Source organism: Acomys minous (assembly GCF_964271855.1).
Source record: "Acomys minous genome assembly, chromosome: 16".
Lineage (NCBI taxonomy): Eukaryota > Metazoa > Chordata > Mammalia > Rodentia > Muridae > Acomys > Acomys minous.
In genome coordinates, this window is record NC_140498.1 from 61,728,144 (window position 1) to 61,755,585 (window position 27,442).

General features: G+C 41.2%; 2 protein-coding genes and 2 long non-coding RNA genes across 4 annotated transcripts in view; 3 read left to right on the forward strand and 1 right to left on the reverse strand.

Annotated features, from left to right (window-relative positions):
- LOC311587539 (uncharacterized protein) overlaps window positions 1-22,180 on the reverse strand; it is a 167,708-nt gene extending 145,528 nt beyond the window's left edge. The window contains exon 1 of the mRNA XM_084764497.1: window positions 21,761-22,180. Coding sequence (XP_084620623.1) covers window positions 21,761-21,949 — 189 coding nt within the window. The 5' untranslated portion in view covers window positions 21,950-22,180. The remainder of the gene's footprint in view (window positions 1-21,760) is intronic.
- The window catches only part of LOC311587541 (uncharacterized protein), a 297,218-nt gene that overhangs the window by 179,993 nt on the left and 89,783 nt on the right, over window positions 1-27,442 (forward strand). The gene's annotated exons all lie outside the window — the stretch shown is intronic.
- LOC311587571 overlaps window positions 1-27,442 on the forward strand; it is a 93,713-nt gene that overhangs the window by 57,664 nt on the left and 8,607 nt on the right. The window lies entirely within an intron of this gene.
- On the forward strand, window positions 3,098-5,944 carry LOC311587567. The gene is made up of 3 exons (XR_014775900.1): window positions 3,098-4,577; window positions 4,889-5,056; window positions 5,896-5,944. It is a non-coding gene; the product is annotated as an uncharacterized lncRNA (long non-coding RNA).

Below are 27,442 nucleotides of genomic sequence, written 5' to 3' on the forward strand. Positions count from 1 at the left end.
ATCTTTTATTTGTTTCTGCTCATGCCAATGTTTTCCAATAATTAAAATAGTCATTCTTTTTCTCAGAGGCTTTCATATTTATTTCCGCTTAGATCATCAGCATCTGTAGATCACCCTTTCTTCATGCTGTGCAGTCAAGAATTTTTTGAGCACCTAACCCTCTGATTCCCACTGCCTGGAAGGCGGTCCTTCACTTCCTTACAGGCAAGGCCCTAACTAGGAAATCAGGAGAAAGGGGCACCAGTGAATGATGGTCCTTTATCCTCCTTGGATTTGCGGGGGGAGTGACAAATAAAGGGGACCTGTGTAAGAATTGTTTTCCCTGACCAACTTAGAAGTGATGTAGTCACAGCACAGACATGGATGGGGAGGAAGAAAAGTGAGAGGTTTACTCATTTGACAGTAATTGGTATTAGCAATGAGTAGTCAGGTATTCCATTTAAGATGATCAGTAAAAGTCCAACGATCCATTTTTAGAGGGTCACAGACCAAGGCAATCAAGAATATGCATGAGGAAATGAACTCATTTCTAAAAACCAAATTTCTGAAGTTTGTTTAGTTCTATCAACGCAGAATAAATGCACACACTAGTCTAGCTCTACCTGACAAGAATTTTATTTTTCCTGTTTGAAAAACATGGGAGTAAATCTTGGTGTGCTCTACTACATATGTTTAGGCTCTGAATTATTTTGGACCATACAACCTGTTCCAACTTTTAAAATAATGATTTAGATTATCCTGAAGTTACTTCAACCTTTTCATTTCTCCCTACAGTTAAGTCTTAAACACCGAGACAAAGGTCTGGGTGCCTATAAAAAAAGAAAAAAGAAAAAAGAAAAGAAAAAGAAAGAAACCTGGCTGTCAGGTTCTCCTAGCATCACTGTCCCTACTTACTGCAAGGTAATGGTTGGCATACCCCACCCTCTAGCCTAGTGTTGGGCTGCCCTTCTCCTAGCTTCTCTTCCTTATGTAGTCCAATCATTGGGGTTACCTGGTGCTTTTCCTCTATCATTTACAACCCTGACCTCTAGGTCTTCCTCATGATCATCCCCTCCTTCCTTTCTTCATATGACTCATGGGCATGTACACTCTGGATACCCTCCCATGACCCCCTCGCCCTTGCTGGTGTCTCTGGCTCTTATCTATAACTATCTTACTCCACCCTGCATAGGAACAGCTATTTCCTTTCCACTTTACCTTACATTCAAATTCACTTTTTTGCTTTGTTACTCTTTGAATTTGACTGAGCTTCAGATGTAGGACTTCCCAGATATGGAATAGAAATGGCTGTACTGCATATTGAGTGTGTAACATCATATGTAAACAAAGGTGTATGTGCCTTGAAAAAGAAACAAGAAATATTCTGGGAGATTGGAAAATTCTTTAAAAACAAATTCCCCAGAGTACTGCTCTGTCTGGCCCTAGGGAGCAACGGTGGAGCTGGGAAGGCTCCAACTGTCTGAGCTATTTGACCTCTGATCCCCCAGTAGAGGGGCTGCTAACTTCCAAAGGCCAAGATGGAGTTTCCAAGCTAATGAGGGACTCTGAGCAAGTTTAGGAAAGAGGGGCCTGAGAGGAAGGTAGCTTACATGTCTTTTCCAGGATTCTTCTCTGATGCAGCTGTAGGGAACTGTGAGGAGTACCACATGTCACACCATGGCGACTGTGGAGGCAGCTGCCCCATGTCCAGGATGAGAAAGTCTACTGGTATGTCAGAGTCAGATCTGCTGGGACTGAGATGGAGAGTGGTTCACACTGTGAATTTGTTGGTCTCAGTGGTGATCTGGGCGGAGGTCATTGGCTTCTGAATTTCCTGATTGTGGATTCCCTTTAGATGCCTCAGCTTTGAAGCCCAAGCAGTGGAAAGCTGTGGAGCTTATACTATCACTCTCCAGGGTACACATACAGGCATTGGTTTTCGTGTGCAGTAAGAAGACAGATAGAAAACTGAAGGTCTAGTTTCTAGAAGTACCGAACCTGACATTCTACAGTCAATTTTTGTGTCAAATTATATAAATAGTGTGGAACAGATAGAAAGTAATTGATGAGGATTATGCTTCATCAATACTTATTTTTCCGATACCACCAACCACAATGGTATGAATCACGGAAATTCAGTTTCAGGGTACAAATGGACTTTCTGAGAAGCAGAGGGTTCTCAGCTGCACACAGTACATAGACAGGGCAGATTTCACACCTTGTGACATAATACATCTGGCAGGAAGCAGACATAAATTATTCTACAACATTGTTTTCTTTGTGGGATTCAGTGGGGCTGAATTTGTCTGCAACCACAAGGGGGCATGAGGGCATGTAGGGCCATAGGACTACCTTTCTGATCACATTTTGAGAGAGCTCTAGAGCATGGAGCCTCTCTGCAAGAGAGATTAGTAGTAGCTATAAGGCAGAAATAGAACAGTTTAGGGGTAACAGTGCTTTTCATAGTGAAGTCTGTGTTTGTAACACATACAATCATAGTTAATTGGTCAAGGTCACACTTTCCCTGGTGGAATTTCCTTAGGTATTTTGATGAAACCTGAAATATAAATTTAAACTTATGTATTTGGCATTTTATCTCCATTCCCTCATTTTTTTCCCACAAATATTGATTGTGCAATGTTTGTGGTAAGTTCAGGAGTCACATTCTACCAACGTTTATACTATTTCCTCACAGTTCCATAGAAAATTATGAGTTTTCTCATATCATATAGCTTTGGAATCAAGTTTCCTGTGATGAATTGTTAGGAGCTTTGTTTGGATCCCATTGAATTTTTGCTGGAAATTGAACATTTCTCTCTCTCTCTCTCTCTCTCTCTCTCTCTCTCTCTCTCTCTCTCTCTGTCTCTGACATCACATTTTCAAACAGTGTTGTATACTATGGTGTACAAGTGTACATGATATTCTACTACAGCAAGTCTGTCGACGTGGAACTGGAGGAATATAATGCACAAAGACATAGAAAGTGGACTTAAGTGTAACCTTAGTGACCCACATGCGCTCTCACACCCATACCACCACTACAAGTCTCATCAGAACTGAGCGCTCACACATCCCCTGAGGTAGGGCAAGGCAGTCTGGCTAGAAAACATGGATTGAAAGTGTCCAACACAGTCTATGTCCTAGACAGCACCTACTCAAATTATTAGTGGACCCATATGATGATCACACTGCCTATGGGTTACATATGTGCAGGGGTCTAGGTCTAGTCCATGTGTGCTCTTTGGTTGCTGCTTCCATCTCTGTAAGTCCACATGGATATAGGCTAGTTGGCTCTGCTAGTCTTCTTGCAGCATTCTCGAATTCTCATAAAATGACAGAATTGCCATGGATACATGCAATCTTCTGAGTATAGTTTCAATGCACTTTAAATTAGTTTTAGAGGTATCAGAATTCTCATGTTCATTGCAGTTATAGTAATGGTGACTTAAATTTTAAAATAATGTAAATGGTCATTTCTCGAAGACAAGCTAGGTGGCCCAGGAGGACAGTGTGGTGAGTTAAGACAATAGCAGTGCTTAAAGGATTATACACACTTGGAAAGGGCTTTCACAGTTGGTGCAGTATTATCAACAGCATGTTGTTACTGCAGACGTGCTGTGCACCTACTCCTTTATCCCATTTGATATAGTTCTAGTCTTATGAACGTGAACTCTTCCAAGCTGCTCAGGATGGTTGGAGATGCAAGTCAGTAGTTACTCCCGTAGAAATCTTACTTGAAGCCTTGTTATATACTAGTTTAGTTAATTACAGGAAAAGCTTTATTTAGTCTCTTGTGTAAATGTTCAAGATTCAGCAGACTGTGCATAGCTAGAAACAAGCAATGTTTGTCTATTTAGAGAAACCAAGATAAATAAAGTAATTCACCCATAGATAGATACGTAGATAGATGTGTATGGTTATTCATTATGGTAAATACATAGATGGTCTTCAAAACACCTCAGAGACTTACAGAATATGGCATTTAATTAGAAAGGCCTTTCCTGACAGAGAGATACAGCTGCTTCAGGGGGCACATCCAATATACTTGAATAAGCTGATGGACATCTATGAAACAAATGTGGCCAAATAGCCACTGAATCAAACAACTGTTCTTTACTGCTGCTAGCACACTGACTATCTAAATGGTGAACAAGCATGACACTGGGAAACAGATGTCCCACTCTGTAGAGACTAGGTGGGCCGGTTCCTCAAAATTCCTGCTTCATAGAACAAGTCTGTGAGATACTCTGGACTGCTAGGCTATCTCACATTAATTACATTGAGTGGATTTCTCTCTCGTATGTAAAGGCATGTAAAGACTTCAAAATATGAAATACATTCATAAAGATTCTCTCCTGTGTGAAATCTTTCATGCCTTTGAAGATGACCATGACATTCAAAGGCTTTACCACAGACATTATATTCATTAATTTTCTGTCCTGTATGAATTCCTTCATGGCTCTGAAGAAAATTGTGATATGCAAATGCTTTAAAACATTAATTACATTCATAAGGCTTCTATCCTGTATGAATTCTTTCATGCCTTTGAAGATCCCTGTGCCATGCAAAGGCTTTACCACATTGATTACATTCATAAGGTTTCTCTCTTTTTTTTTTTTCGAGACAGGGTTTCTCTGTGTAGCCTTGGCTGTCTAAGGTTTCTCTCTTATATGAATTCCTTTATGCAGTTGAAGAGAGCTGTCCCATGCAAAGGCTTTACCACATTGATTACACTCCTAAGGTTTCTCTACTGTATGACTTCTTTCATGCCTTTGAAGACTCCCATGCCATGCAAAGGCTTTACCACATTGATTACATTCATAAGATTTCTCTCCTCTATGAATTCTTTCATGCCTTTGAAGACTCCCATGCCATGCAAAGGCTTTACCACATTGATTACACTCATAAGGTTTCTCTCCTGTATGAAATCTCTCATGGCTTTGAAGAGAACTCTGCCGTGCAAAGGCTTTACCACATTGATTACATTCATAAGGTTTCTCTTCTGTATGAATTCTCTCATGCTTTTGAAGATGACTGTGCTGTGCAAAGGCTTTACCACATTGATTACATTCATAAGGTTTCTCTCCTGTATGAATTCTTTCATGCCTTTGAAGATCCCATGCCGTGCAAAGGCTTTACCACATTGATTACATTCATAAGGTTTCTCTCTTATATGACTTCCTTTATGCAGTTGAAGAGAGCTGTCACATGCAAAGGCTTTACCACATTGATTACACTCCTAAGGTTTCTCTTCTGTATGACTTCTTTCATGCCTTTGAAGAGACCTGTGCCGTGCAAAGGCTTTACCACATTGATTACATTCAAAAGGTTTCTCTCCTCTATGAATACTCTCATGGCTTTGAAGATGACTGTGCTGTGCAAAGGCTTTACCACATTGATTACATTTATAACGTTTCTCTCCTGTATGAATTCTTGTGTGCATTTGAAGAGATCTGCGCCACGTGAAGGCTTTACTGCATTGACTACATTCATAAGGTTTCTCTCCTGTATGAATTCTCTCATGCATTTGAAGATAACTGTGCTCTGCAAAAGCTTTACCACATTGATTACATTCATAAGGTTTCTCTCCTCTATGAATTCTTCCATGCCTTTGAAGACTCCCTTGCCATGCAAAGGCTTTACCACATTGATTACATTCATAAGGTTTCTCTCTTATATGAATTCTTTCATGCCTTTGAAGAGACCCGTGCCATGCAAAGACTTTACCACATTGATTATATTCATAAGGTTTCTCTCCTGTATGAATTCTCTCATGCATTTGAAGATAACTGTGCTCTGCAAAGGCTTTACCACATTGATTACATTCATAAGGTTTCTCTCCTCTATGAATTCTTCCATGCCTTTGAAGACTCTCATGCCATGCAAAGGCTTTACCACATTGATTACATTCATAAGGTTTCTCTTCTGTGTGAATTCTTGTGTGCATTCGAAGAGATCTGCGCCATGCAAAGCTTTACCACATTGATTACATTCATAAGGTTTCTCTTCTGTATGAATTCTCTCATGCATTTGAAGATAACTGTGCTCTGCAAAGGCTTTACCACATTGATTACATTCATAAGATTTCTCTCCTCTATGAATTCTTTCATGCCTTTAAAGACTCCCATGCCATGCAAAGGCTTTACCACATTGATTACATTCATAAGGTTTCTCTCCTGTATGAAATCTCTCATGGCTTTGAAGAGAACTCTGCCGTGCAAAGGCTTTACCACATTGATTACATTCATAAGGTTTCTCTCCTGTATGAATTCTTTCATGCCTTTGAAGACTCCCATGCTGTGCAAAGGCTTTACCACATTGATTACATTCATAAGGTTTCTCTCCCGTATGAATTCTCTCATGCTTTTGAAGATGACTGTGCTGTGCAAAGGCTTTACCACATTGATTACATTCATAAGGTTTCTCTCCCGTATGAATTCTCTCATGCTTTTGAAGATGACTGTGCTGTGCAAAGGCTTTACCACATTGATTATATTCATAAGGTTTCTCTCCTGTATGAATTCTTTCATGCTTTTGAAGACTCCCATGCCGTGCAAAGGCTTTACCACATTGATTACATTCATAAGGTTTATCTCCTGTATGAATTATTTCATGCCTTTGAGGACTCCCATGCCATGCAAAGGCTTTACCACGTTGACTACATTCATAAGGTTTCTCTCCTGTATGAATTAATTTATGCCTGTCAAGAGAACTGTGCTGTGCAAAGACTTTACCACATTTTTGACATTCATAAGGATCTTTCCAGTATGAATTTTCTCATGAATTTGAAGAGAACGTTGATGTTCAAAGATCGTAAAACATTGTTTATATTCATACGGTTTCTCTCTAGTTTTTGTTCTATTATGAATTTGGAGACTACTGTGACTTACAAAGGCTTCACCATACTGAATATCTTCATATGGTTTCTCTCCAGCAGGAATTATTTCTTGATCTTGAGGATGACTTTGACATGACCATGATTTACCACACTGAGTAAATAAAGAAGGTTTTCCTCTAGTGTATCATCTTTCTTTCCTGCAACGATAATTCGCACATGTTAAAGTTATACCACATTCATTACACTGATTAATTTTTTTATCCCTGTGAATTAATTTTACATTTCGGTCTAATTTTAAAAGTAATCAGATCTCATGGTAATGTCAGTTTATTGACTTTCATTTTTCCTTCCTTCTTCAAGTTTTATTTTGCCTCTCCTAAGAGGCGTGTGATTTTAAGATCATGTATTGCATGGACCACATTTATAGCATCCTTTTACTATAGAAGAGGGTTTTTCACATGTTGGAAGAGAATGGGGGGGGTCAGATTTACCACTGTGGTTGCATTAAAATTTTTCCTATCATGTCAGTCATACTACAATTGCAAAATGAACCGAGGCAAACAGAGGCAATCCACATTGATAGTACTCATGGAAGCTTTTCTGCAGTGTGAGTTTGTGGATGTATTGCCAATGAATTGGAAAAGCCATTCATTATACACAGTATTATGTTCAGAAAGTCTACACGTTATTGGTACCACTACAAATCTTCTAATTCTTCTGGGTAAGAGAGGGTTATATTGCTTTGTTCAATGTTCCTATGCCAACAGGGCTTGTATCTATAGAAGATTAATGTGTACATCTTCTGCAGTATCTATGTAGTATGAGACTAAAAAGATTATCAGTTGCACAATCTAGCTCACTATGATTCAAATGGTGATATTTGTTAATGCACTGTTTTCTTATCTTCTTTCTTAGAGAAATGACTTACAAAAATGAATCAGAGCCGGGCATGGTGATGCATGCCTTTAATCCCAGCACTAGGGAGGCAGAGGCTGGTGGATTGCTGTGAGTTCGAGGCCAGCCTGGTCTAAAATTGAGTGTAGGACAGCCAAGGCTACACAGAGAAACCCTGTCTCAAAACACCAAAAAAAAAAAAAAAAAAAAAAAATCAGAGACCTGATTTTGAGGTACATGTCTTTGTCAGAATTTAATAATCATCGATACACTTCAAACAGTGCATATTTACACTCTTGCTTTTCTTTACAACTTAAAGGATGCACTAAAAGTAATTCACAGGAAATCATATCAACTTGCATATGAAAATTACCTTCTATATCTTCTAGAAGTATGAAGACTCTCTTCAATGTTATGGTCTTCCCAACTGTAACCTAAAATAGAGGAACCAAAAATGCATAATATATTATTGGAAATTAGGCAAAATTCAAGTTACCCTTCAGTTAACGTCAGACATCTGGCTGACTAATCATATAATTCATCCTTATTTTCAGTTGACATTACAATAACAAATAATAGCAATGGAGAAACAGTTGTCACTAGATTTTAAAAAGCAACATAAAATTCACAGTCCTACCTATGGCAGTGAGGTTCCTGCAGGTCTCAAGCATCACCTCTCTGTAGAGACTCTTCTGGCAAGGATCCAGCAAGGTCCACTCTTCCTGAGTGAATTTCACGTTCACATCATCATAGGTCACTGCATTCTATAATATCTCATACAGGTGTGCAAGAGAAAGCATAATAGTGATAACACTGTAACTGTGTCCTTTATTGACAATATATTCACATAATTCTGTGGCTTCCTCCACTAATTTCCTGATACAGATGTTCTAATGTAACCAAGTCTTTTTATAAGGATCCTGAATACTGAGGTCCACTTCTGTCATTCCTCAGCCCTTGAATAGGCTATAGCCTTGCAAGATAAACGCCAATCATCAGAGGGATGGGGAGGTAGAGAAACAGTTTAGGAATACTGGGCTCATGTCAGAGAAATTATATAAACAATTACTAATGATAAAAATGATTTTTAAACTGAGTGTAGTTTTTCATGCTGTTAATCTCAGTAGTCAAGAAGCTGAGACAGGACAATCTCATGATGTGACTGCCAGCCACGTCTATGCAATGAATACCGGGACAGCAAGAGGTCACAGCTTAATACTGAAGTGTTACCCAACTCATGAGATGACATTTACAACCTCGACAAAATTAATTAATGACATATATATATATATATATATATATATATATATATATATATGTTGTTTGTTTGTTTATTTTTTGTTTTGTTGGAGGCATTGTTTCTCTGTGTTGGCCTTGGCTGCCATGGACTCACATTGCAGACCAGGATAGCCTTAAAGACACAGTGAGCTACTTGCCTCCTGAGTGCTGGGATTTGGGGCGAGGGCCACAATGCCGGGCTTCCAAATATATCTTAGACATAAATGTTAAATGCTGAGAACAGAATTTTTAGAAGTTAGAGAAACTAGGGGTCTGAGTTTGTAATCCTGCCAAGGATGTTTCTACTCACAAGCCCCTGCTCCCAATGCTTTGTGTAGATGTAATCCACACAGTGCAGGTAGTCAGAGACCATCACCAAGTCCAGAAAATTACTAAGACTGAAAAGGACCTCACAGGTGGCCACATCTGGTGCTGCTTATCTCGCAGCCCCAGGGAAGACCCACTTCACCAGTTTCCTCTGCTCAGCTGTCAGTTCCTTCTACTGTGAGCAGTGACTCTGCACTTACCATGTTGTGTTTTCTGACCTTGCCTGAGCTCTCCTCACAGCACCCAGCACAAATACTCGGAGCATATCGCACACAGTCACTCAAGTCCACTTCTCTACAGAGCAGAAGTTACAGCATGGTACCCAAAAGAACACTCTTTCTCTCTTTTCTGGAGTCCCTGATTGGCCATTGAGTCTTGAGTAACAGGAGCACTTCCCTATGGTTAGAGTGTGCTGAAGGGACACAGCACAGTAGTTCCTGGAACAGGCTTCCATTGCAGGACCAGTGTTTTTTTCTTAGGTGGAGAGATTTGTATTTCAGTAGCACTCCTAGCTGTTCTCCAAGACCCTGCATTTCCACCTTTGCACTCACCCCAGGACAGAACCAGCCACTCAGGCCTCCTGAGCTCAGATGCCGGCCCCTCCCCCTTTGCCCTTGAGCTCACCAGGTCCCAACATCTGAGCTTGCCTGAGGCACCAGCAAAACCCTCAGGCACTTCCCTTCTTCTTCCTGGAATCAGCGTGCACAGCTTGCAAAGCCTTTGCCCATTCTGGAGTGGAGTTATCAGTCTATCCCACAAGTGAAAAGGTACGCAAAAGATACCAAATTAAAGAGAGTTTAGGAAACATGATTGTTGTTTTGTGGCTTCATGCTGTGTTCAGGAAAACTGCAGCAACCTTTCACATGATAGATAGGAAACAAACCTGGGAGGAGAGCAGGCAAGAGATGATAATCATTTTGGAGAGGTTGGAGAAATGGCTCTGTGGTTAAGAGCACTGCCTGCTCTTCCAAAGGACCTGAGTTCAATTCCCAGCAACCATATGGTGACTCACAGTCATCTACAGGGAGATCTGGCGCCCTCTTCTGGTGGGCAGCCATAGAAGAAGGAGAAACACTGTATACTTAAATAAATCTTTAAAAAAAAATAAAGAGAATAATTTTGAAGCACTAAAACTTGAATCAACACATCATCCTCAGTGGAAAGGTGAGTAAAAAGAAAACAAAAACCCACAATTGTGCTAGGGCTCGGGGTGGGGCTGGGGTAGAGGATGGAGTGGAGGTGTGAAGGGAGGGAGGGGTGGGGATGAGGGCGCCTTCCCCAGCAAGGAGAGAAGAGTCAGTGGGTCTCTGCTGAGCAGAGGGCTCTTAGAGGACATAGGGAATCAGCAAGGGCAGGGAATGAGCCAGGCATGATGTTCAAGGTAATGTCTCAGGTGACAGACTAGCAATCATGCTGCTTCCCCGCTGTGACACAGAGGCACCCAGGTGCTTTTTAATTACACAAGTTTCAGATAATATGCCAGCAACCCCAGCACATTGGAGGCCAATTCATATCCTTGAATTTGACACCTTGGTTATGTGAGGATCAGAAAGAATGGGAGGTGTGGCCAGTTGTGGTAGAGCATGCCTTTAATCCCAGCAATCCTGAGGCAGAGGCAGGCCAATTGCTGGGAGTTAGAGACCAGCCTGGTCTATAAAGTGAGTCCATGAAAGCCAAGGTTACACAGAAAATCCCTGTCTCAAAAAAACAAAAAGAAAGAATCCACAAACAAACAAAACCACCAAAAATGGGGTTGTGGCTTTGTTGGAAGTCATGAAGTCATTTAGCCCTGGGCTATGGAGCCTAAGCCTAAATTTTGTAGCCACACCTTGCACCAAACTCTCTCCGTACCCATTAATCCTAATTAGAGTCCTGTTTTGCCAGAATGCATGTCTTTGTGCCCTATTCTTGCCTGGTGGGCAGGGAAGCCAGGAGATAGTGTCAGAACGCCTGGGACTAGAGCAACAGATAGTAATGAAGATGCTTTATGAATTTCCCAGAAGCTCTATGGTAGCTAACAATCTTCTGTAACTTCTCCCCCAGGAGATCTGGGATCTTCTTGGCCTTTGTAGGCACTGTGTACAAATACATACAGGCAAACACCTGTAATCATAAAATAAAAACAAGGCTTAGAAAAAAAGAAGGAATGGAATTCTCTACAGTGATTTCACAGGCCTCAGTCAGAGCAGACAGGGCTAGTTAAAATGAACTCTTTGGAGTCCTCCATGAAAGCAAGTGTGTCCTTCTTTTTATAATTTATATATGTTCCTGCATGATTTTTACCCAACAGTGGCCGCAGACGTCTGTGCTGCTACATTATGATCATCTTTAGAAGTGGTTGTGTTAGTTGAGCATGAGTAGGCATAGGCAGAACTCTATAAGAAATTGTCCAGAGTCCCTGTGGAGTACCCCAGGCTTTCTTTTTGGAGAGAGTTTTCTGAAATAAGGCTTTCGAACTGGAAAGACCTTTCTTTAATGCGGATTTTTTGAGATGATAATATTGATCTATAATCAGGGCCACAGCTATGGGTGTCAACCCACATATAAAGAAGATATTGCAGAAGGAAGTTTTCTTTCTCTGCCTGTTTTCATTAGTCTAGGCTAGGAAATTTTCATTCCTCTAGTGTCTTTACATCCTAATTTTTGGACTTCTGGAGTATACTGAGCACCAGATAAGACATCCAGCCACATGGACCAAACAAGTTCTGGAGTCTCTACGTTTCTTTTGGTAGATAGCTAAGGTTGAACTAGCTGGACCGCAGTTGTGAGACATTCAAAAAATTTACTTTCAAAATACACAGAATGAGATCCACTCTACCAGTTGTGCTCATGTGAGAACCTTGACTAATAAAACTGTGTTTTTCATCTGCCCACTGTGGAAGATGTGCTGGGTAGCAATAGTACTTTTGTTGTTGTTTGGTTTTTTGTTTGTTTTTCAACACAGGGCCTCTATGTGTATCCTTGACTTTCCTGGACTCACTTTGTAGACCAGGCTGGCCTCGAACTCACAGCAATCTGCCTGCTTCTGCCTCCCAAGTGCTGGGATTAAAGGCGTATGCCACCACTGCCCAGCAGCAATATTGTTTGTAAAATCATTATGCCCTGATCCACTTCTATTTAAGTATTTACTTGCCTTCAAGACTACACTTTTATAAATATTCATTTTTAAGAGCTTAATTTGATTTTAGCTGAACAAACCCCTAAAGTAATGGAACCACCACTGAGCTTTTGACAAGAGAAAGACATCTCATTTTCTTTGTGGTCTGTTTCCTGGTAAAACTGCTTCCTCTCTCTGTACAAATGCCTCTTCAGTAGCTTCCCTGGGCTCTCTATAGTGGAGTGGGCCATATCCTATTCTACCACATCTTCTCTGCTTCATCACCTCTTCTTCCACACAATCATATCACGATCGAGCCTGGGTGGTGCTTCCTTCTTTAAATTAACGTAACCTTCAATTAGGATGAAAGGACTATGTCACCACACCTGGATCTAAGCTTTTCTTTACTTGATACTTGCTCTATCCCTGACTGGCCTTAGACCCATATCTGTTTGCTTCTGTCTCCTGGATTATAGGCATGTTTTGTATTACAACCGGACCACACAGCCGTAGAAGACCTTTGGATGTGATCTCTTGCCTGCTGGGTTACATAAGCCTAAAAAAGTCTTTGCATGTGATCTCTTAAGAGAACAGCCATGTTCTGAATTAACACTCTTCTGCAGAAGGGGGCATCCCTGGGAAAGGAGGGGTCCTTGGCATCAATGGGGGTAAATCTAGCTGAGACCCGTACCATCAGGTTCTAAGAGCCTGAAGTTGCCAACCTCCATAGCCACGTGGGACTTCCAGTGGAGGGAGGGGGACACAAAACCACCCTTAAAGCCTTCGACCCAAAATTTATCTTGCCTACAAAAAGTATAGGGATAAAGATGGATTAGAGAATTAAGAAAGGGCAAGCAAATAATTTGCTACTCTACATAAGACCTACCCAAAGCAGAAAGAGCTAATCCCTGACACTATTAATGATACTTTGCTATGCTTGCAGACAGGTTTGTAGCATAAGAGTTTTCTGAGAGTCTTCCTCCAGCAACTGATGGAAACAGATGCAGAGACCCAGAGCCAAACAAGAGGCAGAGTGCAGGGAATTTGGGGGAAGGTTGGGAAGAAAGATAGTGGGATCCAGGGTATTTGAGGACACCACAAGAAAACCTACAGTCAACTATCTTGAGCTCATGGGGACTCACAGAAACTGAACCATAATCAAAGAGCATACATAGGCTGACTACACATATATAGAAGATGTGCAGTTTGGTGAACATGTGGTCCCCTAACAATAGGAATAGGAGCCATCTTCACTATGCTGTCTGCCTTTGGATCCCCTTTTCCCTATCTGGGCTGTCTCCTTAGGCATCAGTGGGAAAGGATGTTCTTAGTCCTGCTGCAACTTGAGATGCCAGGGGACGTTGATAGCACTTGTGGGCCTCCCCTTCACTGAGGAGAAGGAGGGCTACTTGGGGAAAGGGGGAATGATGGTGGGAATGGGAGTAGAGGAGGGAGGGGTCAGGCTGTAAAGTGATTTAATTAATTTGTTCATTAATGAGCGGCTCAGTCTATAGTCATGGATGCTTGACAGCATGAGAAGGAAGCTGAACAAACAGGTTCAAACTCAACACAGAAGAAACAAAAACATAAAATGGCTTGAGTCTACAGCCACTCACATCTCATCCCTAAAAAGACATCTAGATAAACTCCTACTACAAAAGCTCCCCTAAGAAAGCCAATTAAAAAAAAATAATAATAACATAATTTAAAAAAAGGAAGAGCCAGTCGTGGTTGCGCACGCCTTTAATCCCAGCACTTGGGAGGCAGAGGCAGGCGGATTGCTGTGAGTTCGAGGCCAGCCTGGTCTACAAAGTGAGTCCAGGACAACCAAAGCTACAAAAAGAGACCCTGTCTCAAAAATAAAATGAAATAAAATAAAATAAATAAAAATAAATTAAAAACTAAGAAGATAAGTATTTAAAGAAATGACACTAACCAGAGTCATTCTGACTTGATCAATTAAATTCTGATATTGGTCAACTTCAATGATCCTAACAGTCTGCAATAGCTCATCCACTATTCAGGAGTACAAGCCGGTGTGGTAGCGCACGCCTTTAATCCCAGCACTCGGGAGGTGCATCGCTGTGCAGCCTGGTCTACAAAGTGAGTCCAGGAAAACCAAGGTTACACAGAGAAACCCTGTCTCAAAAAAAAAAATAAAAAAAAGAGTACAAAGAGTCTTCTGACACTCCAGAAAATCTTTTGATAGCTATATTTTCTAAAATCCGGAAACAGGTTATATCTTTACAATATACAATGGCACAGAATAAACCTTCCCATTCTAATTGAGAGGATGGTACATATAGTGAGGCAAGATTGGATGGACACAAAATAAATAAATAAATAAATAAATAAATAAATAAATCAACTAAAACACAACATACTCTATCTTTGTCTCAGATACATGGGGCTTCAGTTTCACAGGGTGTAGATGGCCCTATGACTGCAATTTCTCATTCATCACTCAGTTTTGTTACTTTAACTCAGTATATGCATCTCTCCATGATGTATTTCTCAGAGCTTAGGTATCTCAACATCTTATGGTCTCAAAATGCAACACGGGCTACATAGCCAAAGCCTGGTGAAATGAAATCTCATAGTTTCCTTACTGGGGCAGTGTCTCTGCAAAACAGAAATAGTTGGAGCAATGTTAAACTGAAGTCACAGAGACAGAATACATGGTCTTGAATTGTGCATCTTTCTTGTTTTAAAAACCAGTGCAATGGGGGCTGGAGAGATGGCTCAGAGGTTAAGAACACTGGTTGTTCTTCCAAAGGTCTTGGGTTCAATTCCCAGCAACCACATGGTGGCTCACAACCATTGATAATGAGATCTGGTGCCCTCTTCTGGCCTGCAGACAGAATACTGTATCAATAATAAATAATATTAAAAAAAAAAAAAACAAAAAACCACTACAGCAATGGGTGATCCTGCCAACCTTGGTTTCTAAACTGAGATGAAATATGCCAGCCATGGACCAGAGTTGCCACAGGTTTTATATGAAGTGTCTGCTTTGCAATCACTTTGCCTATACTTTCCATTCATTTAAGGTGTAGCAAGAATGGGTGTTGCCCATCTTAGGCTTCCAATGCAGAGTAGGGCTTTCTCTTTACTGGTGCTAAGCTCCTTGAAAATCCCTTCCTCTCTTTCAGGATTTGACTGCCATCTAAAACTACCTAGTTCTGTTTTTTCCCTAAACCCACAGACTGCACTTTCCTCTGCCCCATTTGTTGCTTTTTCAGATGGTTCTGTCAGCTCACAGTCCAACATTGTGTAAGGTTAGAAGAGAAACTCAACCTAGAAAATTATAACAAAAACCATGGACATACATTGTTCCCTGGCTTGCTTGCTTACTTGAGCACTCTCTTATCTGCAGCCTGATCCCTTTTCCAACCCAGGCACACTTGCTAAGGAATACTGCAACCCTAGCGGAAGAGCCTCCCACATCACTCATCAATCAGTATAATCTCTCACAGACATAGCAATCAGCCATTCTGATGAGGGCATGCCTCACCATTAACATTTTTTCCTGCTTTAATTGGCTTATCTGCAGCTGAAAGCTTCTTAAGCCTAGAAGCCTGCTAGCTTTGGCCTCTTGGGGTTCAGGAATAGCCCACAGTGACCACATGGACACCAAAGTCAGGTCAGAGATAGTTTACTGACCATTTAACAAAGACTGACTGGGCAAGAACATAGTATGGGTTTGAGAAAGGACACTGTGACCCAGACCATTCACAAAGTAATTCAAAAAAGATAATCAGGAAGAGTCAATTTTATTTCAGGTATATTGTATCCTACCTAGGCAAGAAAAACTCTATTCCTTCTACATTGTGCCTAGGGGGATAGACAAAGCATTTTAAACTAATTCGATGGGATATAAGGTAGAGGTATTGGGGATGTGCTATTGCCCTACTCTTCTCCTGAGAAAGAAACAATGCAGGGTAATATTGCTTAACTCCAACAGAACACACATTTATCTTTAACTCAAACAGAACAAGCATTTATCATCTGTTGTCACTGATTCATGGTATTATTTGGTGCTTCCTATTGGACTGGATTTCTGGTACCCTGCCAAGGAAGAATAGAATCTCCCCAAAGAACTACTTCTAAATAGTTCACACCAACTTTCTTCTATGAACCTTCTTCCTCCTCTACCTCTCGATGGTAGATTAAAAGGAAGATAATAGTATTTAGGCACCCTAAGTAAAGTAGGTTTTGAAAAATCTAAGCCTACAATAGAGTTGGCACTGGAGATCACAGAGTGAATCCAGTTGAACAAACCTCCCACCCTGTGAGATCCCTCTCAGCAGCAACTACAACTGATGCTTTGCGTGCTGCTGCCTTTTCCATGGCTTCAGCTTCTCAGTTTCTCCAGGGGTGTGATCACTCATCCCAGCACTGTGGAGATTTAGCCACAGCAGATCTGCAGTCCTGGGGTGTTGCTGTCTGGAGGTGTGGAGAGGCCAACAACACAAGCTGAAGATCTGAGAACCCTTCTCATGGAACACACGCAGGTGGCACCCAGGTAAGCAGAAGATGTAAAAAAGGGGCACCCCGGGAAGGATGTAGAGGGATTCCAGGGCCAAACCTTGAAACAGCCCTGTCTGGCAGCTGGAGATCCTCAGAAGTGGACCTAATAACTTTCTTGCAAAGTTTACATAGTTCACAAAAAAGGTCCATGGCAGAGATGGGTTTACCTGTTGCTTGATTCTGCATGAATAATATGAACAGAACAATGCCTCAGCTAACTGCTATTAAAATCCAAAGAATTCACCAGATATTTACAGAACATTCCACACAAACACAGAAGAGTTTGCCTTCTTCTCAAAAACAAATGGAAATATCTCCAAATTGAACACATACTCAAACACAGTGCACGTCTTAAAAGGTACATGGTAATCGAAACAACCCCTTTCATTCTATCATACCAGCATAGACTAAAGCTACACATCATCAACAACAGAAACAAAGGAAGTCTTTAAAACTCATGGAAACTAAATAACTCTCTCCAGAGGGAAAATGGGTCAAGACAGAAATAAAGAAAGATATTAAAGACCTTGTAGAATTCAATGCAAATGAATGCACATCATATGTAAGCATATAGTACACAAGAAAAGTGATGATAAAAGGATAGTTGACAGCACTAAGTGCATACATAACATATACACGAGATCTCTTACCAGGAACTTACCAGCACATATAAAAGTCTAGAACAAAATGAAGGAAGCACAACTAAAAGTAGTAGACAGGGAGAAACTATTGAATTAGGGCTGAAATCAAAAAATAAAAACAAAGAGAACAATACAAGGATTTATGAAACACAGAGTTGGTTCACTGAGAAAAATCAACAAAATGGACAACCCTTATCAAAATAACTAAAAGACAGGGAAGGAATAGTCACATTAAAAAAAAAAGAGAGAGAAGAAAAAAGAAAAAAATGAGCAGGGTGTCATACAATGGGAAAATCTCCAAAATCATAAGGACATACTTTTAAATACCCATATTGCACCAAATTGAAAAATCAAAACAAAATGAATAATTTTCTTCATAGGTACCTATTGGTTTGCTGTATTTTGATGCTAACTAATATAAGACCATCACATCTGCGCAGGGCAAATGGACTAGACATGGCTAAGGGTCTAGGGCTTGGGAAGACAGAGAGAATCTTGAGATGAAGACAGATCTGAGGACAAGGGAGAGAAGGAGGTCTCACCAGCATGGGTTAGGGGGAGGAGAAGCACATGGCCAGCATGGATGGAGGATTTGGCCCTGATGAAGAACATTAGCAAGTATATGGGATTCTGGATGTGAGGTAGCTTGATAGAAATTATTAGAATTAAATGCTGTGTGGTTGGGAAAGGTATCCCATACCTGCCTCACTAAGGGAAGTAGTTTAGAGAATTAATATCTGCCCTGCCCTAGGTTAACTATGAGTATTTTAAAATATAACAGGTGTCTGTGTCTTGACTGATTGCTAGTGGGTTATACTGTTGTAATAATAATTAATAGGTATAGGCCTAATAATGTTAATTACTTACAGGTAAACCTAACAACAACATGTAGCACTTACCAAAGTTAAATCCAGATGACATAACAATTTACCATAAGTAGACCTCTAACACCTAGTGACATGAAAGAATTCATTAAAAGACTCCAAAAAAGAAATGCAGGACTGGGGCTGGAGAGATGGCTCAGAGGTTAAGAGCACCGTCTACTCTTCCAAAGGTCCCGAGTTCAATTCCCAGCAACCACATGGTGGCTCACAACCACCTGTCATGAGATCTGGTGTCTTCTTGTGGTGGGCAGGATACAAGTGAGCAGAATACTGTATAAATAATATATATATATATATATATATATATATATATATATATATATGAAGTAATGCAGGACTGGATGCTTTTAGTGCATAATTCAACGAGACTTTCAAAGAAGACTTAGTTTCAATACTGCTCAAAGTACTCTACAAAATAGAAACAGAAGGAAAGTTACCCAGTTCATTTTATGAGGCCACAATACCTTGACACATGAAGGATGTAAAGACTCAACAAAGAAAGAGATTTACAGACCAAATTTGTTCATGAACATTGAAGCAAAAATACTCTATAAAATAAATGTAAACTTAATCCAAGAACATATCAAAAAGATAACCCACAATGGTTGACGAAGTTTCATCCCATTGATGCAGGAATGGATCACGACAGGAAAATCAGTAATGGTAAAATAAATAAACTGACATAGGGAAAAACATCACAAGGTCATCTTATTAGACACTAAGCAAGCCCTTCACAAAAATTCAACACCAATTCATTATAAAAGTCTTGGAGAGATTACAATAGCAAGGGACATACCTATACATATTAAACACAATTTACACAAGTCTATCGCAACATCAACTTAAATGGAGAGAACCTCAAAGCAATTCCACTGAATCTGAATAAAGAGAAGTCTGTCCTCTTTCTCCATTTCTACTTAATATAACACTTGATGTCCAACCTAACCAATATGGCAACTAAAAGTGGTCAAAAGGGTGGAATTTGGAAAGGAAGCATTCAATGTATGCTAATTGGCAGATGATACTATAGTATATATAAGTGACACCAAAAACTCTACTACCAAACTTGTACTGTTTGACTTTGCCCTTCTGTGCAATGTTAGCTGCTGAGATCAGACAGACACCAACAACCAGTAGCCTAAGTCTCAAATGTCTGAGCTGACTTAACTGTGTCAATGAGGACTGCACATATCTGCATAGGAGAGTCCATTAAATAGAAATTTAATATTCAGTGGCTAAAACTAACCTACCCAAAATGTTTACCCACCGATCTGGTCTGTTTCCATTCGCATGCATGAGTTAATCCATGCTGGAAAATGACATCATCACTCACCTTACCTCAATCAGGTCTTTCTTCATAGTATTGACTCTTGCAGCTGACTGCCCTAAACATTAGTCTGTGAGCTAGTTACGACCTATCCTGCTTCACTCTGCAGTGTAAAAGTAAACTGTGCATCCTGTTCTGTTCTGAAGACAGAAGCCATGATCTACATGAAAATCTTATTCCTGATATGGAAATGGACAGTTTATTACATGACTTAAGTGAGTATTTTTAGACTCTGCTGTGGTACAATCCTTTAATTAGAGAACTTAGGAAGTTTAGTCAAGAAGAAAGACTTTTCTCAAAGACATTAGATGCAGCGGTCCTAGAATTAATATGCATACATACATACATATAATACACACACACATAATACACACAAATACAAAACTAACTAATAAAAAAATTTCTGTAATGACAGCTAAAAACAGATTTTGCATTCTACATGCTGCTGCCATTAAGTTTCTTTAAATTTGGTCCCCAGGTTATGTTTTAAACAATTTAAATATGGACTGACCACAGCAAGCCTAGCCTCTTAAGACATTTCCCCAACAATGACAGTGACAGAAGTATTTTTAAGTACCCCAGTGCCTTCAAACATCAGTGACAGAGTCCTAAGTGGAAGCTTCCAGAGGATGAGGAAGAAAGGAGAAGTAGAAGATAGAAAGTACAAAAGCTGAGGTGAGGAGGTTTTGCACAAGCTATGTCTTATATCAAGTAAGGTTTTAAAGAATTGCATCTTGTATCCTAGCATCCTGACTTCTAACAGGCCTGTTAGTATACTGTTTATCTGTGGGGTGTGATGGAGACAAATACTCCTCCAGCTAAATTCTACCTGAGCTTTTTAAATTTCTATGAATTGCTGCATCCTTCACATCATCAATTCTACTTTTCGCCATCAAAGCTTAACACGGGCCAAATGTGGCCACATCTGGCCTTTGCAGACCACACAACCTCAGGGAGGACCCACCACACCAGCTCCTGTAGCGCACTTTTCTGATGTTCCCCAATGTGGGTATTTAGTTGTCATCTACATGGTCTGTTAGAGCCCACTTCTTTCTCCAACCCTGCCCCCTGCAAGGAAAGCCTCTGCACATTCTTAGCATTCCTTGAGATGCTCCAAGCCCACCCCTGGGGACAAGGGCTTCCCTAGTACAGCAGGTGGCCAATACTTAATCTTCCTTCACCTGTAATCCTAGTTGCGGGGGGGGGGGGGGGGGCGGGGGTAGGGTTAGGGGGGCTGAGGAGGGGGGGGAGGGCGGGTCAAGCAGGGCAATTTCCTCAGGCTTTGTATACTGAGGCTCTTGAACTAGCCAAGGAATTTCACTTCCTAAGTAAACTTGCCTGGTTTACTTTTTTTGTTTGTTTGTTTGTTTGTTTTTGGTTTTTCGAGACAGGGTTTCTCTGTGTAGCCTTGGCTGTCCTGGATTTACTTTGAAGACAAGGCTGCCCTCAAACTCACAGAGATCCACCTGCCTCCGATTTACTTTCAATCTGGCCCCATTGGCTTATTTCACCTGTGGAGATAACCCATCAGTCAGCAGTGACCCTGAGCTCACCATGTTGCCACTTTGGCGCTTGCCTCACAGCACTCAGCAGCAGTGCTCAAAGCACAGCACACAGACCCATTAAAGAAAGCTCAGCTAGAGAGCTGCACTTGTGCATGGCAGCCAGAAGAAAGAGCCTCATCTTCATATTGGTTGGTCTGCCTGGAGGCTCTGATTGGCCAGCAAGTCTCCAGTGACATGAGCACCTCCCTTAGAATTACAGTGTCCTGAAGGGACACAGCACAATAGCTCATGGCCCAGGCTTCCAGTCCATTTGCAGAACTGCAGAGATCGGCATTTCAGTAGCACGTGTGCGTATTCTCCAATAGCCTACTGGTCTGTCTTCCCACACAGCCCCACCACTCCAGCTAGCTCTCCACAGCAGCCTGCTCCTCCCGTTTGTGGGCAGTGACCCTCCACTCACCATGTCGGGACTTCGGAACTTGCTGAAGCTTCTCTCACAACACCCAGCAGCAGAGGTCAGCGCACACCACGCGGAACCACCCAAGCCTGCACAGCTCCTCAGCAAGGCTCCCGGAAGAACCCGCCTCCGCGTCTCTGCCTGGAGGCTCTGATTCGCCACTTCATGTTGAGTGACATATACACTGACCATACTAAAAAAGTTTAGTACTAGAAAATACTTTAATATCACAAGAAATTAGAATAATCAAGAATGTGTACAATATCTATGAAAGAATAAAGGGGATGGAGAGAAAAAGCCTAAAACAAAAGCAGAAACATACACAAAAGTTTTTGACAAAAGACCTAAGGAAATACATGCAGGAAAAGTTTGTACTTGACTGATATTACACATTTACTTCTGATTCTATTTGTATAAATTTTAAATAAATGGAGTCACAACTCACACAAAATTAACTAAAAGTGAACCTTAACCTGTTATGTTGTGGACTTTTCGTTTCTTACAAACAGGCCTCATTTTCTGGAGTTCTCTCTTTGCACAGGAAGGTAATCTCTTGCTAAGGTTCTCCATCCCGTCATGCCTCCTCATGGGTCCATGTAAAGCCAGCCACACTGATGTTCAAACCCAAAACAATGTAGAAGAAAAATTTAATCTCTGTCCTTCCACATGGATTATAGCAAAAGATATGAAATCTCCCCTATCCACTTCGCCCAAAACCATCCAGACCTGAGAAACATCTGCACTTCAGAAACTCCATCTCTCTCCTGGAACTGAATTTCTCTGGATCATACCATGCTGGCTGGTAGTAGCAGAAAGTTTAGAATATTCTAAGTATGTATTGCTGTAGGATGATCTCCATCACCACTTTCTATCAGTTTCCAAACTATTTTGTAACATGTAAAATACAAACCTGAAACTGGAATGCAAAAATCTGAACCTTTAGAACATAGACCTTTAGTTTTCAAAGTTTCCTCCCATCACACATCAACATTAATGGCTGTGTGTGTACTCCGGACAGTGACATTACAAGGATCACCACCTCCCGTACACAGGCCTGCAGAGCCTCCTACTCCCCAGGAAATCTGGACCAAGGAAGGCTCATAGGTCAATGTCATTTCCACAGGTCAGAACATGAACCAACAGAAACACCATTTCTCACTGTTCATCCCAATCCAAGCAGCTCTGACAATTCAGCAACCCGACTAGAGGACATTGATGAACTGGTTTATTTTTCCTTCTCACAGATCAGTCAAGGCCCAGCCAGGAAAGAGTTGCAGGCCTGTCTTTCCAGCACTTGGCAGCAGAGGAAGATAATGTGTGTTTAAAGAAATTAAAAATTACTTAGCATGAGGCATGATTGAGCTATAGGATACATTGTTCTAAACAGAAATAAAGAAATGAATAGCAGTTGAGAAAACAGAAAAGAAATTCTTAATGACAGCAAACAGAAACAAGTAGAAAATACAGCAGTAATGTATTTAAAATAAAATGAAATCTAAAAAATGATCCTAACAATTGAATGGCTTCTTAAAAGATAAAAACAATTTATTAGTTTTATATTTAAAATTTTTTTGGTTTGTTTTTGTTTTTTAAGACAGGGTTTCTCTGTGTAGCCTTGGCTGTTCTGGACTCGCTTTGTAGACCAGGCTGGCCTGGAACTCACAGCGATCTGCCTGCCTCTGCCTCCCAAATGCTGGGATTAAAGGCGTGTGCCACCATGCCCGGCAGAACCTGATTTTAGAGATCCTATCCTTCACATCAACAATAAGATACTTCCTACTTTTCAGAATTTTAGCTGCAGAAGCTGATTGCCTACCTCATTTACCCTTGTGGAATAGATAATAAATTATTCCTTCTAATTTGTTCTGAAGGCAGAAAAATCATGGTCCTTATGCAGATTCTTTTCCTCTGACTGCAATGGATAGTTGACTACACGACTCAAATGGATAATTTTAAAATGTTGTCATGATACAGTCTTTAAATTTCAGAATTTACATGGTTTAACCAAGGAGACAGCAAGTCACTGCCATGGAGGACAACAGATTAGGAAAGAAACAACATGAGTAAACATCATTTCAGAAACATTTTTCTAAAAAGCTAGAGGTACAGATGTTCTAGAATTAACAAGCCTTCGTAGGGAGAAATCACTCTATCTATTTAGGAGATTAAGAAAAAAACTTCTTTAATGATAGTGTGAAACCATATCTTGCTATTGCAAAAAAAAGAAACCAGACTAGACGAGATGTTGCATTTCACATATGCTGTCAATGTTAGATGTTTTTTAGGATGGGGTTCTAGATTATGCTTTGAACAATTTAATAGAGACAGGAGTCTGCAAGGCTAGCCAATTAAGCAGATGGAAGATTTACACAGAAAGATATTCCCAGACTTGTTTCTTAAGTACAACAGTGACATAGCAGTTCATTTTTCAGGGACAGTGTTCTGACATGGGAGTACCAGAAGAGCAGACAGTAGAAAAGATAAAAAGCTGCCAATGACCTGTTTTCACAACTATGAAATACAGACAACATAAATATAAAAAAGCATCAAGAAACCATCACCTATCTGCACTGTGGACTCTGCTCTTAGATTAATGCCTATGCTGAGCTACTTTAACGTCAGAAAAAAGCAGCTAATGTCTCTGAGCAGACTGACTAAAATGAAGGACACATTGGCTTTCATAGAGGATCAGAAAGAGTTCATCTTAACTAGCCCTAGCTGCTCTGACTGAGGCCTGTGACATCACTGTAGAGAATTCCATTCCTTCTTTTTATTTTATCATTACAGGTGTTTGCCTGTATACATTTGTACACAGTGACTACAAAGGCCAAGAAGATTCCAGATCTCATGGGGCAGAAGTTATAGCAGATTGTTAGCTACCATAGAGCTTCTGGAAAATTCATAAAACGTCTTCATTTCTATCTGTTGCTCAGGTCCCAGACATTCTGACATCATCTCCTGGCCTCCCTGGCCACCAGGCAAGAATAGGGTACAAAGACATGCATTCTGGCAAAACAGGACTCTAATTAGGATTAACTGGTATGGGGAGAGATTGGTACAAGGTTTGGCTATAAAATTTATACTGAGGCTCCATAGCCCAGGGCTACATGACCTCATGACTTTCATCAAATCCATAAAGCCTATTATTGGGTTTTTTTTGTTTGTTTGTTTGTTTGTGTGTGGATTTTTTTGTTTTTGTTTTTGTTTTTTGTTTTTTTTTTTGAGATAGGGTTTCTCTGTGTAGCATTGGCTGTCATGGACGTACTTTATAGACCAGGCTGGCCTCTAACTCACAGCAATTGGCCCACCTCTGCATCAGGATTGCTGAGAGTAAAGGCATGCTCCACCACTGCTGGGCACACCTCCCAGTCTTTCTGATCCTTAGATAACCAAGGTGTCAAATTCCAGGATATCAATTTACCTACAAAGTGCTGGGGTTACTGGCATGTTATCTGAAACTTAGATAATTACAAAGCACCTGGTTGCCTCTGTGTCACAGCAGGGAAGCAGCCTGATTGCTAGTCTGTCACCTGAGACATTACCTTGAACATCATGCCTGGCCCATTCCCTGTCCTTGCTGGTTCCCTATCTCCTCTAAGAACCCTCTGCTCAGCAGAGACCCACTGACTCTTCTCTCCTTGCTGGGGAAGGCGCCCTCATCCCCCACCCCTCCCTCCCTTCACACCTCCACTCCATCCTCTACCCCAGCCCCACCCCCAGCCCTAGCACAACTATGGACTTTTTGGTTTGGTTTGGTTTGGTTTTTTTGTTGTTGTTGGTTTTTTTTTTTTTTTTTTTTTTTTTTTGAGACAGGGTTTCTCTGTGTAGCCTTGGCTGTCCTAGACTTGCTTTGTAGACCAGGCTGGCCTTGAACTCACAGCGATCCGCCTGCCTCAGCCTCCCAATGCTGGGATTAAAGGTTAAAGGCCTGAGCAACCACACCCGGCTTTGTTTGCTTTTTAATCACCTTTCCACTGAGGATGATGTGTTGATTAGCTGTAGTGCTCCAAAATGATTATCTCTCCGTCTATATACATTTTAAGATTTATTTATTTAAGTATACAGTGTTTCACTTTCACGTATGCTTGCCCACCAGAAGAGGGCGCTAGATCTCCCTGTAGATGACTGTGAGCCACCATATGGTTGCTGAATTTGAACTCAGGACCTTTGGAAGAGCAGGCAGCACTCTTAAGCACAGAGCCGTCTCTCCAGCCCCTCCAAAATGATTATCATCCCTTTCCTGCTTTCCTCCCAGGTTTGTTTCATATCTATCAGGTGAAAGACAGCTGCAGTTTACCTGAACATAGCATGAAGCCACAAAACAAAAATGTTGTTTCCTAAGCTCTCTTTAATTGGGAATCTTTTGTGTACCTTTTCACTTGTGGGACAGACTGATAACTCCACTCCAATTTGAGCACTAGGCTTTGCAAGCTGTGCACCTAGATTGAAGGAAGAAGAAGGGAAGTGCCTGAGGGTTTTGCTGGGACCTCAGGCAAGCTCAGATGTTAGGACCTGGTTGAGCTTAAGGGCAAAGGATAAGGGGCAGGCATCTGAGCTCAGGAGGCCTAAGTGGCTGGTTCTGTCCTGGGGTGAGTGCAAAGGTGGAAATGCAGGGACTTGGAGAGCAGGTAGGAGTGCTACTGAAATGCAAATCTCTCCACTTAAGAAAAAAGACTGGTCCTGCAAAGGAAGCCTGTGCCAGGAACTACTGTGCTGTGTCCCTTCAGCACACTCTAACCATAGGGAAGTGCTCCTGTCACTCAAGACTCAGTGGCCAATCAGGGAACCCAGGAAAGAGAGAAAGAGTGTTCTTCTGGGTGCCACGCTGTACGTTCCTCTGTACTGGAGCGGACTTGAGTGACTGTGTGCGATATGCTCTGAGTGTTTGTGCTGGGTGCTGTGAGGAGAGCTCAGGCAAGGTCAGAAGACACAACATGATAAGTGCAGAGTCACTGCTCACAGTAGAAGGAACAGGCAGCTGGGCAGAGGAAACTGGTGTAGTGGGTCTTCCCTGGGGCTGCGAGATAAGCAGCAGCAGATGTGGCCACCTGTGAGGTCCTTTTCTGTCTTAGTAATTTTCTGGACTTGGTGATGGTCTCTGACTACCTGCACTGTGTGGATTACATCTACACAAAGCATTGGGAGCAGGGCCTTGTGAGTAGAAACATCCTTGGCAGGATTACAAACTCAGACCCCTGGTTTCTCTAACTTCTTCTAAAAATTCTGTTCTTAGCATGTAACATTTAGGTCTAAGATATATTTGGAATCCCGGCATTGTGGCCCTCGCCCCAAATCCCAGCACTCAGGAGGCAGGTGGCTCGCTGTGAGCTTAAGGCCAGCCAGGTCTGCAATGTGAGCCAAGGGCAACAGAGAAAAACAGTGCCGCGAAAAAAACAAAAACAAACAAACAAAGAATAAATTTTGTGCAGGTTGTAAATGTGATCTCATGTGTTGGGTAACATTTCAGTATCAAGCTGTGATGTACAAGAGGATAATTGATATTATACAGGATTTACCAATGACAGGAATTAGAATTTAGCTGAGGGAGAACAGCGTCTAAAACACCCCACAGAGAAGTTAGCCTGTTAGAGATTAGGATGCTAGGGCACACGTGTTGATTCACCAGGATTGTCAACATATTTGGCTCCAAGTCATCGCAGAGGAGACAACTTTGATTTAAAACCA